Genomic DNA, 18,472 nt, shown 5'->3' on the forward strand with positions numbered 1-18,472 from the left:
CTCTCCCTCTCTCTCTCTCTTGGGCATCTGCAAACGAAAAACTGATGTTATGCCAATAAAGATACAAAGAAAGAAAGGACGGCTTTCCTCTGAATTCTTCGTCTAAATGGCGCGGAAGTTAGTTACTACCTTCTTGCACGCAACGAAGCCGAGATCAAAGTAAGTCTCTATAATCTAAGACTCGTGAACTCCTCGGTGTGCAACAATTCAGACTGTAACAATCGAATTTAAGGAACACCAAGAGACGAATAAAGAAGAGCCGTGTCGCTGGTAGATTCTTAGAATTCTCGGAGAAATATATCTCAGTGCCAAGTTGGCAGCCGAACTCTCCAAGCTCCTTTGCGCTTGCCTTTTTGCTTGCTGTACACATTCATCCTCTATCAGGCTTCAGGAGGCGGCTGGAAAGAGTAGAAGTCGGCCAAATAGAGAGAGATAACATGCCGAGGGAGTTGGTCCGCTAGAGAGTGCAGTTTTCGGGTGCGGCAACTTTACTCTCTAGCGGACAAACTTCCCTGGCATGTTATCTGTCTATTCAGCCGTCTTCTACTCTTTCCAGTCGCCTCCTGAAGCCTGGTAGAGTAGTATACATTCGGCATAGACCGCAGTACGATTTTGATCCAAACCTCTGCTTGAAGAGTAACATTTGTTGTAGTGGCTCTCTCCTACGCCACAACAGCTGGTAACCGTCTTCACTATTCATAACATACAGGACAGGTCCAAAATACAACATGGTCGTCATCTTCCCTCAGTGCTCTGTGTTGACGAACTGTATCCTCAACATAAACAGAGCACCGTGAGGTGGAGATGGCTTGTCGACTACGAAAAGCATTCGACGACAGTAGTGTGAGGGTAAACAAAATACAAGCTGGGCGTCATACCAATACCGGTGAAATTTGTCTCGAGATCGTCGTACTGAAATCTTGGGCCAGTCGTACAGATGTCGTATAACAGCCAGCTGTCGTCCTACGACAAAATGCTGTCCTAACGGGCTGCTGGTTCTGTCACAGACTGTTTGAAACGTCCAAATCATACTACATTCTACGACGAATGCGATCGTGTCAAGACTTCACTGACTCTGACAGATACAATGGTTTGAAAGTATCAGATCTCTTTAAAAAATACCGCCTGTGCCCATTCAAAAACGTTGCAGTCTATGATGACATGCATACTTAACACACTGCCGTTGAGGTTAAGTATATATTTATTTACAAGTTCCAAGGTTAAGTCATTACGTTTGTGTATGTAGCGAAGGGCTGTAGACACATCTACGTGTAAGTGGAGAGAATGAGTGAGTTGTTTAACCGCAGCAAAATACACAGAAAGACAAGGTCGAGGACGGGGGACGTCTGGTTCCTCTCAAAACAGGTTATAGACGTTCAAGTGCTGACAAAGAAACAAAGTCACAACGATGTGTCTATGTACTATACTGCTGGCCTTGGGGAAATCCTGTTGACTATTCCATTCAAATACAGCCATAGGAAGGATGTGCGAATGTAACATGGTATTACGTTGCGGTCCCATTCGTCGTAGCAAGTTGTACGATTTTGATGTCGAAGTTTGTTTTTTTCAAGCAGGTTTTGATGGAATCAACCGTGAGACAAAAATCTGCAACAGGTTTTACTTCTTGTTCACCACTTCTGTTTTTATCAACAATTGGGAACAGCTTGAGAGCTGATGAAAAATTTTCATGGCTCCCTGTGTGTTATCCTTACTGACTCTATTGACTACACGTCACATTTGAGTCCGCTAAAAGTTATTAAAAACATGATTATTTCAATTCACTGATCAGCAAAGTAACTACACCAACGGACACAGGAATGTCCAGATGCAGCCTTTTATCTTTGATATCCGAACGTTTATCTTTAATCGTTTATCTGTTCGAAATTAACGACGTTTATTAGTTGGTCATGGGGAGGGAAACTCGCGTGGAATGAGGTGATTTCGACAAATCCAAGACGTAAAATTCTTTTGATTGTTCCTCTCTTGAAACGCTCATGTTGTTTATGACCCATTTGTCCTAACAGAAACTCCATGACGTTTAGATGGTTTTTCTTTAACTTAACCATAGTCAGCTACCCGATTAAGCTACCCTACAACTGGTCTGCATGAAAAGAAAATTGTAGTTGGTCGCCACTTCCAAACTTGTGAGTCAATGTATTGTGCAAACAATTGCAGCAGACACATCTAAACTGAGACCGCCCCAGAAAACTACTAAGAACCCGGTGCTAAATGTCATCTCTTAGATTTAATTTCCGTTAACATTTACCATGGTCACAAAGGATGTGTCTTTACGTTAGAGACTCCAGTACTTCCTTGACCATAAAGATTAAAAATGGGTGTGTGCGTGTTAAAGATAGATATCAAATATAGTTTTACGTCATTGTTGTTAAAATTGCATAAGGCCAGGATCTTTTGAGCTTGAATTCGCGTGTACCCGAGTTGTCTATTTGGCTAATTTCTACTCTTTTCAACCGCTTCCCAAAGCCTGGTAGGGTCTAGAGCTACCCCGGCACTTTGGTCATACGAACTTGAACTCAAGTACCCCCTCCCGTTTCCCTTTGGCAAGTACTTTACCCACCAGGTGGCGCTTTTCAGACAGACAGATAGACAGACGGGCGCTCAGGGCCTGTCACACACACACGTCTGCTCAATTCGTCGCTCTGGGCTTGTCGCACACACAGATGTTTCTCCGCGCGCAAACACAGCCAGAAAAGTTAGACGTAGTCTCTCAGGGAGGTTATAGTCATCTGTTAACGGTAGGCTTGAAACAGGCAATGACAGAGTGATGGGGACACTCAATTTGTCTTAGTGTCTGCTGAGCATCTCACGGTAGACACAAGTGCCTTACATACATACTACATGCGTAAACATACATGGACAAGTTCACACACACGCGCACACACAGAACACACACAAACACACACAACGCACACACACACACACACATACACACCGTGACACACACACACACACACTCACACACATTCACACACGCACACATCAATTTCCATATACACACACTGTATGTATAAAGTCACAACACACATACACAAAATGTATTTGCACACACATGCCCCAATTGATGAATAGCTTATTAGCTAGATAAATTGGATGTGAAACTTCAGTGCTGCGGTTACCCGAACTCTCGTCTGTCCTCGCGAGATATGACAGCAGGCGATAGTTATAGGAAGTACTTTATCCTCATTTTCCACTGCCAGCTTCCAGGGAAGCATAACATCACAAATACGTGGACCACCCGTGATTTCTCCAACTAAAAGTCATTCTAATGACAGACATACGCTAAGTAAATAGGCTTTAGGCAATTAGTCAACGACTTCCGTAAGGTGCCTTGATGTTGAAAGTCACTGCTCAAATAAATCAGAGGAAAACGAAGGAAGTTGGCACAAACCCTTGCGGTAAACTCTTTGATCTGCGGTAAACCGATATTCCACACGTTCTACCCAAAGTATCCTTTTTTCGGAAGCGGAAGTATGCTTTGTAGAAGTTGCCAAAGTGGTTGGAATGTGAAATTGTGAGTGGCATGCGATACATAATAGTAATGGTTAATGATGATTAATACATCATTTCCACGACGACCTAATCAAATTTGTCGTCTTTCAGAATTCTCTGGAATGCTTTTGAAAAACATTTGAAAAATGAAGTATTGTTTTCAGATTTCATGATATGTTTGTTTTTGGAAATTAGATTCGTGTTCTCAGTACACCTATAATTTCCATACAAAGCACAGAAAATTGTTGAGCTATTCTAATAGCATTCTGCAACTTGTACGCTGTGTTCATTTTTGTCTGTCTATGTTAGAAAAAGAGTTAGATTCAACAAGCATAGCTATCTTTCACTTTGCTGTGAATCACTGTTCTCTGTAGGAACAAAGGAAACCGGTATGATCCGGTATGCCATGTCCTCATACCAGACGAGACAGATGTCACATGTCATGCCCTGGGAACGAGATCAAAGGGCACGAGATCGTTACCATGGAAACCTGGTCGTCCATCTTGTTCAACGTCTCTATTTGTTCTTTTCTCGTTTTCCACCTCAGGTTGCCCGGATGTTGACCCGAGCCTGGTCCGGTGGAACCCTGGCCATGACCCCTCTCGGAGAGAAGTCATCGGACAAGGTCAAGTTTACCGTCTGGAGTCGTCTGCGACATTCGATTCCCTGGAAATCAAAGATGGCGGTAAGAGAAAATTCTGTTGTGTGATTTTGCAGTTACAATCGTGAGGCAGTCTTTACATATATTTTTTATGTTGACAGAACCAACCAACGATTAGGACCTAAGACTAGCCTCTACCAGGCTTCGGGAGGCGGCTGGAAAGAGTAGAAATCAGCCAAATAGAGAGATAACATGCCAGGGGAGTTGGTCCGCTAGAGAATACAGTTTGAATCGGACTGGCATGTTATCTCTCTATTTGGCCGATTTCTACTCTTTCCAGCCGCCTCCCGAAGCCTGGTAGAGGCTAACCTAGGACAGCCTTTTTGGCCAAATACAAAGAAGGTGCATTTTGTATATCACACATGCACGACTGCTTCAAGAATGCCCTCAGTTTGCGATCGTACGACAAGAGTACGACAAATATGCGACCAGACCCTATTGAATGATAAACAACCGGGCCTATCATCTGTAAGTTTTTATACAAGTTTACAAGAAAAACAATGAATGAGTCTGTCACAGCTTAATTTGACAAGACTGGTGCCTTTAGCATGCCATTAATTTGCTGTCGTAAGTCTGTCTCACGACAATTGTGACTACTAGACCCTTGGGTAGAAACAGAGCACGACAAACAACAGACACAAGTTTCTTTGATTAGTCTGCAACTCTAGGAATACATGCCAAGTACAGGTCGGAAGTTTTGGCACGGTTGAAGAGGCCCCAGTGGCCACCCCTTTGGCAGTGCGTTTAAACCTAATGAAGCGAGTCTTTTGGCACAGACATTCGGTCTTGTAAGCCTTTTATAATGCGTAACAGGACATAAAGTTTATCCAGGAAATCGCTTTTTGACCGAGCGCCAAGTCCACTGACACCAGTTGATCCTAGTTAGTTCCCACAAGACAAGACGGCCCAAATGTCGTTATTTCACGTCTACAAAGGAGGCTCTATTTCAGATACTGGTTCACTGAACTGCTTTTCGACGTGTGCTTGCCTGGGAATGTCTTTTATGCCTGTCTTTCTTTATGTCCTTCTCTATGTCTGCCTCTGTCTCTCTTCCTCCCTGTCTCTTTCTTTCTCCCATTCTCTCTATATCTCTCTTTCTCTGTAGTAGTGCTTGGTTAACTTCTTGGCCTTTATATGATTCGTTTGTCCCATTTGACATGTGGTATTCCTTTGTATTCGTGTTTACAAGGCGTGCCCTGATAGACCCATTTGGAAAACATTTCCAAAAGCGAAATGTCCACCCATTTGATCAAAGCCAATGACAATGGTCTTGTGTTTGAAAAGGTCAGCAGACAGTCTGTAGCCTCTCTCTCAGTAGGGGTCTAGTACACTAGGCCAAGGCTTTAGTGCTTTGGGAGAACTAGGAAAAAACAACTTGTAGATGTCTTCTGACCAAACGTCAAAGTTTTATTCCAAACGTTCATAGAAATGAAAGGCAATGTGCATTATAATGATTCTTATACGCCTTCTCCGTAGTATAAAGCTTACTAACAAGCTTTCGTCCAGTTCTGTGATCCCTCTACAGTTGAAATGACCTGAACGGAAGTGTGACGTCAGCAACGGGTCAAAGATCCTGGCAGTTGGTGTCGGCCCCCGTCTCGGTTGATGGGTGGCTGAAGTATGTTTGTGGCTTGAATTTGGCAACTAGGTAAAGGGTCGTGCCCAACTATATCGTACCGTACATCATAATCAAACCTAACAAGAACCCATGGGAGCTTAGTCGATGTCGGCCCCCGTCTCGGTTGAGGGATGGCTAAAGTTTGTATATAGCTACAATATGCATATGGCAACTAGGCAAAGGGTCGTGCCCAACTATAACGTACCGTACATCATAATCAAACCTAACAAGGACTCGTGGGAGTTCCGGCCATGACCCTCACTCGTGCCCAATAATGTCAAACTCGTGCCCAGAGTCACGCGACCGAGTCACAGAGGGACAGTCAAGGATGTGTGTACTAATTAAGGCAGCATGTGGACTATGCGGGAACTAGTTGAGACAAATGTTTGAAACAGGTGAGAATGACGGCGTTATGCAAGCAGAAAGCTGAGTCGACAAAGGCAAGAAAGGCTTCTGGAAGAATTGTAGATCAGTACATTTTAATACCACAAATCTGTTGGTTCATCAATACATGGTGTGTGTCCTAATCACTGACGATCAAAGAAACTTTTATAATTATGGTAACGCTGATTAGAAAACATTGCTATGTGGCTCAGCGAGTTGTTGGCCCATATACTTCGTGCAAATGTAAACTTCATCATAATTATCATTGTCATCAATTCATTTGTAGGCTGGTATTGTCTTGGCACCTCAGAAGGTCCCACTTAGCCTCCAGTGGGGAAAAACATACGATATGTATCAGCAGAAACATCTACAATTGGCAACAGCCCAGGGTATTACAGCTCTAATCCTAACATTTGCCCGGGGCATCTCCCAAGATACGCCGTACGACTAGTGGTCACAGCCGGGTCTTTCCCCACGAGGACAGCCCCTCCAATCATTACACCACTACGGGCACCATTCAGGTGTTACCAATCTACGCCTAATACTTTGTCGCTACTAATTGGAACCCTCGCGTGAGAAACTGGCCTTACCTTCTTGGAGAAATTAACCTTATTTTGTTCAGCAAAAAAAAATTGGCGTAAATCGTAAACGCGTAGGAGGGGTTGTATAGCTAATATGCCTTTGCCCTTACACTGTCAAAAGGAAAAGTCGTACGTATTTTTATGAAGTAAAACATCTATCTGGTTTTACATTTGGATTGTATCAGACTAACATTACAGAGATGTGTAACAGCTGTTCAATGGCATCTGATTGTAATCCTATTTCTATTCAACAAACGTCCTTTGGCAAGGGGGCAAGCGTTAAAGACCGAATTCCTTTTTGTGGAATGTACTCTGTGAGGTTTTGTGACTTGCCCTGGGTTCATTCGAGATAACGTTTGTTCGACTGACAGTCCCCAGTCGTGGCTTGTGTGTTGTATCAAACCTTCTTTAACAGACGTCGTATCAGCAACAATCACATGTCGTGTCCAGTAACGGCGCATTGGTGTAGGTCGTCGTAAGATTCTGTTGTCATAGGAATTTCTATCCAGACTGTGACAGAACCAAAAGCATCACAACATTTTATTCGTAACAAGACTGTTAATATTGTGCGACAGATACGCGACTATACTTTTGTAATCGTACGACCATCGTGCGACACACCGTATTACCGTCGTAGAAGCACCGTCACGACATCGGCTTTTCTCGTGCTACAGCACGTCCTTGCCCAAAGAGTCAAGGGCGGTTAGGCATACGATAAGGCAATTGCGTTTAGAGAAGCCAACTATGAAATTAAAACTGCAAACATTTTCTGCACAAATTTCGTTATATGCATGCATATAGACTGTTTAAAAGCATGCAGCTGTGTGCTTAATCATTCCATTTATCTATCTATTGGTTCAGCAATACATAAACCAATGACCAACTGTCCGACGAGCTTTTGCTTCATCAATTTTACTAACAGTGATTAAGTGCTGTAATCGTTTTGGCCTTTGATATACTATTTATGTTCGCGTCTACTTTTTGCAGAATTGCTTATTTGATATCTTAGTGCTAACAATAGTAACATGCACATATGCACGTAGCTCCTACATCTCTTAGATATACACTTGGTAAACGGAATCAGCTGACAGCCTGGCTGTCAAACAAGTGTCAACGATCATATCGTTAATTGGCTGTTAACTTGTCCCGTCGGTTCATCTGTGATCTGTCAGAAGATAACGCGAGATAACGCGAGATTTCACGTCACTCCAAACCTCGCGTGAGCCGAGCAAATGTGGTAACGATTCCTATCGCAGAATTCCGCTCAGATATTGTGGCAGACTCAAAGATATGACCTCAAGAAGTTACGTTAAGCATTCTGTAGCTGACAATGTAGTCTTGTGGTTAGAGTTTTTTTTATTCTCCGAATCTCTAGAATACTCCAATGTTGTGCTCTTGGGAAAGACATTTTCAGCCTCGACTCAGGAAGGTAGAAATGAGTACCTAGCTTCGGTTAGGGGCGTCCTCTTGGATATGTCCGTAGGGTCCGTGTTTGAGGAGAGCCACAACTTTACGTATACCGAAAAGAGTAGGGTTCCATTCAGGCATTAGTAGATCAAAGTTTACAGTTCAATCTTACGCGGCTTGTGATTACAAAACGGGAGTGTTAACCGGTTATGCGACACAAACATAAACTATATCGTACTATCGGATACCAAGAAACATTTAATAACAGTCTCCCTACGGCTAGTTTGCTGGTCTTTAATAATAAGTATCTCAACTGACAGACTTCCCATAACAAGCGCCGTCATACAAATCTAACGGCCGTATATATAAGAGCCTGTCACTGTTTGCGCTGACAGCTGGTGCACGTGCTGAATGTAATTTGACAGAAAACGATAACCCCTCAACAACCTTTGGACAAGAGATGCTGAACAGGCCGATCCGTCGGGCAGTTTAAGTTCCGACATTTCTCGTGTCTTTGATGCAGCAAGTGTTAGTTCCAAGTTGTCGTTCTCGCTTCAAATCAGTGTCTTTAGAGATTTTGTCAGCATTCTTTAACTTCCGACGTCTCGAGAATAAAGGTAACACCTTCTTTATCAAAGACACGAATCTTTGATAAAGAAGGTGTTACATCTAAACTGTCGATCTTACTTCAAGTCAGTGTCTTCAGACTGTCTATTCTAGTTTTAGTCAACATTCTTTAAGTTCCGACGTTTCTTGTGTCTTTGATATAGAAGATGTTACCTCCAAAATGTCGTGCTCACTTCCAGTCAGTGTCTTCAGACTAACTGTCGTAGTGTTATCCAGCATTTTTAACGTCCCATGTCTTTGATACAGAAGGTGTTATCTCCAAATTGTGGATCTTACTTCAAGGTTTCGTTGTTAGACTGTTCGGGGTTTATTCATCAGCATTCCTTCAGTTTCTACATTTCCTGTTCCTTTGATACAGAAAGTGTTACCTCAAAACTGTCGTTCTTACTTCAAGCCAGTGTCTTCAGACTGTCTCTCTTGGTTTCGTCCAGAATTCTTTAATTTCCGACGTTTCCCGTTCCTTTGATGAAGAAGGTGTTACCTCCAAAATGTCGTTCTCATTTTAAGTCACTGTCTTCCAACTGTCTCTTTTAGTTTTAGTCAGCATTCTTTAAGTTCCGATATGTTTTGCCGTCTTTGATAATGGCGGTGTTACCTCCAAACAGTCGATCTTTCTTCAAGCTTACGTCTTCAGACTGTCTGTTCCTTAATTAAGTTTCGACATTTCTCGTATTTTTGATACAGAAGGTGTTACCTCAAAATGTCATTCTCTCTTCAAGCCAATGTCTTCAGACTGTCACTCTTAGTGTTATCCAACATTTTTTTAAAGTTCCGAAGTCCCATGTCTTTGATATAGAAGGTGTTACCTCCAAACTGTCGATCTTACTTCTTCAGACGGTCTGTTGCAGATTTATCTAGAATTCCTTAATTAAGTTCCGGCATTTCCTGTGCTTTTGATACAGAAAGTGTTACCTCAAACACCACAAAACTGTCGTTCTTAATACACTGTACTTAGAATCAGTGTCTTCAGACTTCCTCTTCTGTTTTTTTTTAGTCAGCATCGTCGAATACCGGAATATCGTAGCTACACTGGAAACAATGGCAAGATTTTAATACAACAAACTGAAAGACTGACTTAAGGTCGAGGGCTAAGAACTCAAGACATGTGCAGAATGTAATGGTGTAGACCCAATTAATGACCTATTAAGCCCTCGCGTGTATTCAGTCTGCTAACAGGACGTTACAGCGTGATCTGGTCAACGTTTGACAGTCCTTAAATGGTCCTGGTTATCAGTGATACGTCACAACCCGAAGGACACCATGTCCGGTTCAGGGCCTGAACCCTATAAATCTAAACCGTAAACAAACTATAAACTGCCTGATATTGACAAGGTCCTTAGCACGTGGAAGAACAGATGGTGTGAATGGGTGCGTGTGTATCATGTCAAATTGAGCTGTCAAGTTTACATCAGGTGACTATCAGGTTTACATCCCTCCTAACCTCAACCCTTCTAAATTGATCAAATAAAGTTAACTAATCAAAAAGTAAAGAAAAATACACTGCAGTTTCAAAACATTTGGTCATCAGTCAAAAAATTAACTCCGAAGGAACTGAACTAACACATATAAAACGTTGAAATGTAAAAATGAAATCGTTAAACCTTTCTTTTACCCAAAATGTGTGTTCTGAGTAAGAAATCGAGCTTCGACTAAAGACAATGCTGACTAGAATTATTATGTACTTGGTCCTCAACTTTCTCAACTCAACTTACGTCCCGAAATTCTAAAATTTCTGATTTCTTGTTTCGTTTTGATCTACAGGTAAACTGGTGTTTGCTGATGAAGGAAAGAACATCATCCTTCGAACGCGAAGCATCCTGGTCCAAGATGGCGGCGAATTCCACATTGGTAGTGAGACTTGCCCCTACTTGAGTGACGTCACAATATCTCTTTACGGCAAGTCGGACGAAGGGGAGACCCACCCCTTCTTCGGTAAAAAGTTCTTCGGGGTAAACAAAGACGGGGTCGTCGAAATACACGGGAAACCGAAGCTGTCATGGACGCAGCTCACCGCAACTGTCATGGCGGAGGGCTTGCCGAAGGGAGGGCACCACTCAGGCGTTGGACATCGCGGCATCAACCTTAGAGTACTGGACGAGCTGACCGGGGAAGTCGTGGAGAACGACTGGTATGATACCTACATTAACATGGAGGATAGTAAGAGGCTGTCCGCGGACCTGAACGGGGTGGATGAGGGTAGGATCATCATCATGGCGGTTAGAGACGAGGGATCGAAGAGTTTAGGAACTGCCGCAAGAAAAGCCATCAGGAGTCTCGGCAGTAAAGAGATTGACAAGTTATCGTACAGGTAAATATATATATGTCATATATGTGTATTTCCAATATTTATGTTTACCGAAGGAAAACCGTTTTTACTCTGCTTCCTCTTCTCCTTCTTCTCCAAACAAATAAGGTCAATGACCTGAACCAGACGGCTATCACCATGGTAATTGGTGTCGGGTTACATCATGTTGCAATTTCATAGAGGAGGGATTTAGACTCCTGTCTGACCATATATATGAATGTGTTTGAGTAAGAATTAACAGAGCAGACCATATACGAAGGTAAACATCATGCGTTTGTTACCTTTCTAGTTTATTAAAAAAACGCTGAGGTATGTGGTGTGTACGTGCGAGGACGTTATATCTTGTTGAAGCTCCTTGGTACGTGCGATTACGTAAGGCCTTCCGATGGGACGACTGCTACCACTGACAGATGGGCCAAGTCAGAAAAACGTATATTTCTATAACTGATGAGATATAAACACTCTAGCTCGCAAATTTGTCAGCTTTGCATGCTATTCATTCCCCGAATGTTTTCAACGGCCACCACAGAGTCTTCGCTTTCTCAAACAGGTGAACTTGACGTTGATAAAAGAACGTTGATACTGGAGCTTTAGATCTGGACAAATCTGTGATCATTTGTCAGCTTTGCTCTACATTCCCCGAATGTTTTAATGATACACCACAAAGTCATCAGTTCTTCAAACAGGTGACTTTAACGGTGATTAAATTTGTCTGTCACTTAAGACAAATCTATGTCATCTCAAGGTCGAAAAAGGAATTTCCTTTCAAAACATTTTGCTGAGTCTGTGAAAAATAAGCTATCTAGTATCAGAGCTAGAAAAGCTGACAAACGCATTATGGCTTACCAATCCCTTGCAGATTCCGTTTTGACGACATGTTTTGTCTAAACGTTTGTGCAATAGTACTAACAGTCGTATTACTGACTGGGGAAGCTTAGTCTTTAAGTTATTTCGAAGTTGGCAGTGGATACTAATTACTATGTCTGTTACTTCATACATTGGTAGGTCGTTATCATACGAAATATTCGTTCTATTCTTTTTCGCATTTGACAATGACTTGGCATTAATTAGCATTCCTTGAAAATTCATAGTCACGGGATAGTTTTCTTTGTGCTTTGGATCTTTTTCGAAATACTTTTATTACTTCTTCAACTCACAAATTTTGTCGTCCTTAAGCAAGACTGTTAGTTTTGTGAAACTTTCTGGTATAACTATCGAGTCACCAGCCCAAAACACAAACATGTTAGTCTTCATGGCCTCACCACCATCCGTGTTATGAAGTCAAACCAGGTCAAACTAAACACACGTGATTTCTCACAACATGACATCAGTCCAACATCAACACTCAACCTCTTATCCACTAGACCTTTTTGACCTTTGCCTTCTTTGCAGGGAACCCTGGGTATTCCTGGGTGTCAAGGGCAACGCAAGTGCTGCTATGGAGAAAAGACTGTCTTACAAAGGTAATATGAACACGTCTTGATTATTTTACAGAAATTTGAACTGCCCATGACTTCATGTAATTGCTCAATTTCAAATGCAAATATTTTAGATTCTGTATGAAATTCTGCTAAAATTCCAAACCTGTGTTGTTGTTTTATTCTGCCTAGACACACATCGCACAGGAACTGCACAAGTATCCCGGATGTTCACCACGCCTTATGGTGTATCTTTTAAAGTAGAAGCAACAAGTTCCTGGTCCAGAGGTAAGTTTGTATCTGTTAGGCTCAAAATACTCAATGCTTTGAAACCAATGGAAACAGTGAGTCAAAGATTCTAAACCATCCTTGCATTTTAAAGTATTTAGCGTTATTGCTAATTTATGGTTTTACTCATCTTTTATTAATTTCTCTAAAACTGTACATACTCCATTCTCACTTCCCCCCAGAATGTAGCAGGAAGACTTTACCCTCCAATTTGACCTTCCTGCCATTCTGTGGTTATGCCCCCCCCCCCCAACACACACACGCTCTGTCACTGTAGTACTGTAGTACTCGTATATTCAAATGGGTATGGACACACAGTAAGCTACTGCAAACAATACCGCCCAAATGTTTTATCACTCCTCTCTAAAAACCTCCAGGGAAGTCAGACTTTCACATCTCAGTCACCGGAAAGGTGGCTGACTACGTCATCAACCTGAACGATGACGTCACTTCCTGGCAGCCCGGGGACCGGATCGTGTTGGCGAGCACGGATTACTCCATGGAACAGACGGAGGAGTTTGACCTGCTGCCGTGTCCGGAGTGCACCAGCTACCAGGTCAAGATAAATGGTGAGGAAACGTCTTTTTACGCAGTTATTTGCCAGTTAATTTGGGCCACGGATGTATTGTTTTGGGTGGCTGAGCTATGTGTCTGTCTGCACATAGTAGGTTGACATCACCAGGTTAAGATAAATGGTGAAGGAAACGTCTTTTTTGTGACGCTGCTGCCAATTGTACTAGTTACGTTTGGGTACGGAAGTACTGTTTTGGGGGGCTGAGCTGTGGGTTTCTGTGTATGTCCGTACAGAGTACGTAGTAGGTTGACAGCACCTACGTGGGCGGGAGAAGATTGACAGGCAGAATGACAGGTGAAAAGGCCAAAAACAGGCAATGCGGTGAAATTGAAGGTTACGAAAACCCAAAATACTTGTCTAAAGTCTGAAATCTCTGATTTCTTATCTCAGGTCTTAAAAACTCATAACATGTGCAATTCTTTGATAGGAAAGCCGAAATACATGCACTTTGGTGAGATATCTGATGGAGTTGACCTGAGAGGCGAGGTCGGACTGCTGTCCAGAAACGTCAGGATTCAGGGCGAGGTCGAGAGCCGTTGCTATGGAGACAATTTCTGTCAGTTCTTCGATTACGACACGTTTGGGGGCCATTTCAAGGTGGGTGAAATCTTGCTAAGAAAAGTGGGGGGGGAGGAAACGTAAAACGTCAGAGAATGGACCAGCATGACAAAAATTGAGAGGATCAGAAAGCTGAAAATGGTGAGAAAACTCATTTTTAGATCATCTGTGGTGCCCCAATATTTAGAATGATTAGACTAAGAGATGGGTGAGATGATGAGACTACTGCTGTTTATTCGTTCAAACTCATTCATATACATGCCACATGGTGGCTAGCCCATCCAACTCTGTCCTGCCACTTGCTACATAATGTAGCCTAACACTATAGGATGACTACTACTGTAATGACAGCACCAGTTATTATGGTGACACCAGTCTGTCCCAGGTCATTGACCTTTGGTTGTTTGGAGAAGAATAAACAAAGCAAAAAACATGTGCTTTCTCTCCGCAAACGTAATCAAAATAACGGAAATACTTGCAGGTGCTTGGAGGCTTCAAAAGCGTGCACCTGTCAGGTGCGGAGTTCACACACATGGGTCAGCAGATGCTCGGCCGGTACCCTGTACACTTCCACCTGGCCGGTGACGTAGATGAGAGGGGCGGTTACGTCACACCGACCTACGTCAGAGACCTGTCCATCCACCACTGCTTCTCACGATGCGTCACGATCCACGCGACCAATGGGCTGCTGGTAAGGACGTTACGTCATGTCACCTCAGATGACCTGCAAAAGCCGTTAATTAAATTTTTTTCGAATATCTGAAGCACCATTGGAGCTTCTGCCTAGTTTGCTGAAACATAACTGTTAGATATTGACTTTGTTCAAAAATTGATAATCGTTGATATTTTGCTAATTTTGTATTATGTCTCGTGTACTATTGTATTCAGTGGTTCAGCTAATATGAGCGTATCATTTGGGTACGGCACCAGTATGTACTTTCCCGGTAGCCTCCTTCGCAGTCTTGTTGGGCGTGGGCGTTATTTTTGTGAGCGACGCGAGTAGTATGCAGTAGTATGCAGCCGCGCGGGACGATTTGCTGCCGAGGTAGTTTTTGCCACGGAGAGAAGGTGGCAATGGAGCGTTGGAGCGGGAAACCTTCTCTCCGTGGCAAAAACTCCCCAACAAGACTGCGAAAGAGGCTGCTTTACCGGTACAATGAACCTGTAAATACTGTAGACACCAAGGTCTGTCTTATGTGTTACGACCAGTTGGGCATTTTAATCTTCCTGGAGCTAAAATTCGATATTTCCTTTCCTTTCTGTTCTAGATCGCTCCGTGAATAAAATTGTGAAACTTTTCTTCAAAGGTACAAGATACCGTGGGGTACGACACCCTGGGTCACTGTTTCTATCTGGAGGACGGTGTAGAAGAGCGGAATCGGCTGGTGCACAATCTGGGGCTAGTTACCCGACCCGGCACCCTGCTGCCCACCGACAGAGACCAGGTCATGTGCCGGGACATCCGGTCCGGGGTCTACGGAGACTACATCCCGCTGGGCAGCGACTGCAAGTACGGAGAGGTTTATATACTTTCCTATTAGAATGGATGCAGGTGTTTCTTTTATTAACATCGGACAAAGGACAAGGACAATGTGACGTTACATTCAAGTTACAACTCACACACACACAGCAACAATATTAGAGTTGTACAGCCCGACCCCTCCCAAAGTCACGATAACATGTACATTAGTGAAATAGAGGTAGAAGAGTCAAATTCCTTAAGTATTTTTTTTGGTTTGTGTTAGTGTAGTTAAACTGTCATCATAATGTATTAACGGAAATCCTCCGAGAAAAATATGTAGTATTGATACGGTTAATCTCGCAACATCAACGTTATTATGCCATAGAACATGACGCGTCCTAGGTTTTTTGTGTCTTCCTTAATGAGTGGGTAAAATTCACATTCAATGCATGAGCTAAAGGTTTCTGTTTGTACTCTACAGCGCCGTGTCAACATTCTGGGTCTCTCACCCCAACAACGACCTAGTCAACAACTCCGCGGCAGGGTCTATGGTAAAGTATCATCTCTGTCTAAATCTGTCTACGTAACTAGCAGAATATGTAAATAAAAACTCATCTCATGTATATAATGGACAAAAACTTAGAACGTTTTATGCCATGTTTATAAGTTAGTTGTCTTTGTGTCCTTTTCAGGATACAGGGATTTGGTATATCTTTCACGAGGTCCCCACTGGACTATCTGAAGGCCTTCACCTGGACCCCAGCACCATCTACACACCTCTGGGCAGATGTTACAACAACAAGGTCCACTCTAATGACAGGGTAAGCCGCTTGATACAAATAGCTACACAACTATTGGTCTAATAGATTCCTCAAGAGTCACGACATACACCGATAGTTAGACTGGTCGTTGATATGTAAACCTTTGTGCAAGTATAGTCTGCAGAACTCTAGAATCACTTCAAAGTTGTATTTTCTGCTATCTTAAAATTTTACCTTTTTTTTATACCTACAGGCAGGTTTCATGTTGGACTGCGGTGTAAAAACTACGCACCCAAATTCACAGGATCCGCGGGAGTATCTCGCTATGGATAAGGGCAGGTGGGTACTGATACTCTTGTATACAGTTTCATTGGAAAACCCACGCCTAATTGCAACGTACCACACAGAATGTAAAAAGGTAAAAACTGTTCAAACACTGACAGTGACTTCATGAAGATCACATCCCAAACAAAAAGACTAGGTTAGTAGTGCTCAAGATACTGCACACAAGATTGCAGTCGTATAAAATACTTTTTTTATTGCACGTATCATTATATAATAGTTGTAATTTACTGTAATTTACACGCTTTAATTTAAGGCCCCTCGGGTCTTCTTTGGATCCAAGTTCTATATTTTATCAACCCACTTTCTAAGAGTACGTTTAGTTTTTTTCTCTAATTTTCCAGATACGCCCCACATGAAGACGGGGACGTGACCAGAGACAGAGTGCCCGCGCTTATAGAAGGACTGATCGCCTACAAGAACCACAACGACGGCGCCTGGGTGCGCGGCGGGGAGCTGCTGCTCGATAAATGCGCGTAAGTAAATATCAAAAACCTTCCTACATTGTGTGGCGTCGACACCTGTGCTGCAGTGCAATGTGAACCAGTCAGAATTGCCATGAGGAAGGTGACAGACGGTCACCGAAATGTTGGCTGTGAATAAAACACTTCGTTGTGTACAAAGAGCTTCTTTATTCATTGTGTGGTGAACATTTCCTTGTCTGCATCCGTGAGCCACACTGTTTTGCAACGATTTAAGGCGGTGTAAATGTAGCATTAAAGTACTCGTAAATATGACGTAAAGGATCTTAGATAGTACCAATACAGAGCCTTTACGTAGTGAGACACTAGGGCTAGTCCAATGATAGTGGTACGTGTATGTGTGTTGATTTCTAAGCAGAGAAGCTTGAGTATATCTAGATAGGCAGAACAAGATCAAAGAAAAGAACATCGTGGATTCCTTATACCTTACCTTATACCTTATATTTTCCTGTAATTTCCTGATCATATACATACTGATTTGCAGTCGATTTGAATTTTACTTTTTTTACAGATTCGTGGATAACGGCAAAGGCCTGACCTTATCAAGGTATGTATCCGGTCATGTTTTGTCTTCTCAACTTTAACACGGCGCCTGTTACTAATGAAGGTCTCTCAGAAATAAAGCAGAGGCTGTCGTAATTGGGTGTTTGGATCCTGAGATAAACAAGGCAGTTAAAGGAGATATGCTGGCATTTCCTTATTGCCTGATGTTTGGTCTGAATTGTAGACCATCTGGTCTAAAATGATAAACAATCTGAACATAACAGGCCACCTGCTGTCCTTGCCATTGGCATTACATACTACAGTTGGCAATTCCTCACTAATTATATCCCAAAATGAACGCCACATTGACTACATTATCATGGAACAATCACATTCGTCGAATTTTCAAGCAGATTCTGACAGAACTAACCGAAGGCAAAGATCCCAGACATCCAAATAAGTACGACTACTATAAAAATTCAAATATTCCTTCATTTTGCAGTCGTTGAGATGAAGCTTAGACATCCAGGTAATGAGATACACAAGGAAATTGTTCCTTAAGATTTTGAAAACTGCCTGACGTTTCAAGTAGCTGTATCTGTATAGCCGGTATAACACCCCCTCGGCGTAACACATCATCTTCTATTACTTTTTGGGCTTAACTAACAGAATCCGTAGTTGAACAGTAATCTCCAAGCAGATCCTAGGGTGGCAAAAGACAGCATCCAATTGGCCACAGAAGGTCTAATAAGCTACTCTTGGATCGGACCCTCTGTGGCCAATGGATACTGCCTGACCAATTTGATACTGTCTTTTGCCACCCTAGGATCTGCTTGGAGATTAGCCGAATAGGTATTTATCCAAAAACTATTGATCGATATGTATTGCAAATTTACTCGTGATACTTTTTCCATCAGTGACGGCACGTTCCCTAGCGACGACGGTTCTAAGCAGCAGGTGTGGAACAGCGTGTTTATTGGGGAGAGCGAGAACATCGGGACGGACGCCGGC

At 42.6% G+C, this 18,472-nt stretch overlaps 1 protein-coding gene across 1 annotated transcript in view; it reads left to right on the forward strand.

Moving 5' to 3' along the window:
- LOC109483027 (transmembrane protein 2-like) overlaps positions 1 to 18,472 on the forward strand; it is a 30,006-nt gene that overhangs the window by 6,306 nt on the left and 5,228 nt on the right. The window contains exons 2-13 of the mRNA XM_019785982.1: positions 4,058 to 4,195; positions 10,550 to 11,096; positions 12,486 to 12,556; positions 12,704 to 12,799; positions 13,177 to 13,368; positions 13,801 to 13,970; positions 14,413 to 14,622; positions 15,239 to 15,441; positions 15,875 to 15,944; positions 16,086 to 16,214; positions 16,408 to 16,493; positions 16,841 to 16,972. Of these exons, the coding sequence (XP_019641541.1) occupies positions 4,058 to 4,195; positions 10,550 to 11,096; positions 12,486 to 12,556; positions 12,704 to 12,799; positions 13,177 to 13,368; positions 13,801 to 13,970; positions 14,413 to 14,622; positions 15,239 to 15,441; positions 15,875 to 15,944; positions 16,086 to 16,214; positions 16,408 to 16,493; positions 16,841 to 16,972 (2,044 nt within the window). The remainder of the gene's footprint in view (positions 1 to 4,057; positions 4,196 to 10,549; positions 11,097 to 12,485; positions 12,557 to 12,703; positions 12,800 to 13,176; positions 13,369 to 13,800; positions 13,971 to 14,412; positions 14,623 to 15,238; positions 15,442 to 15,874; positions 15,945 to 16,085; positions 16,215 to 16,407; positions 16,494 to 16,840; positions 16,973 to 18,472) is intronic.

Source organism: Branchiostoma belcheri, unplaced genomic scaffold (genome assembly GCF_001625305.1).
Source record: "Branchiostoma belcheri isolate BF01 breed outbred unplaced genomic scaffold, Haploidv18h27 scaffold62, whole genome shotgun sequence".
NCBI lineage: Eukaryota > Metazoa > Chordata > Leptocardii > Amphioxiformes > Branchiostomatidae > Branchiostoma > Branchiostoma belcheri.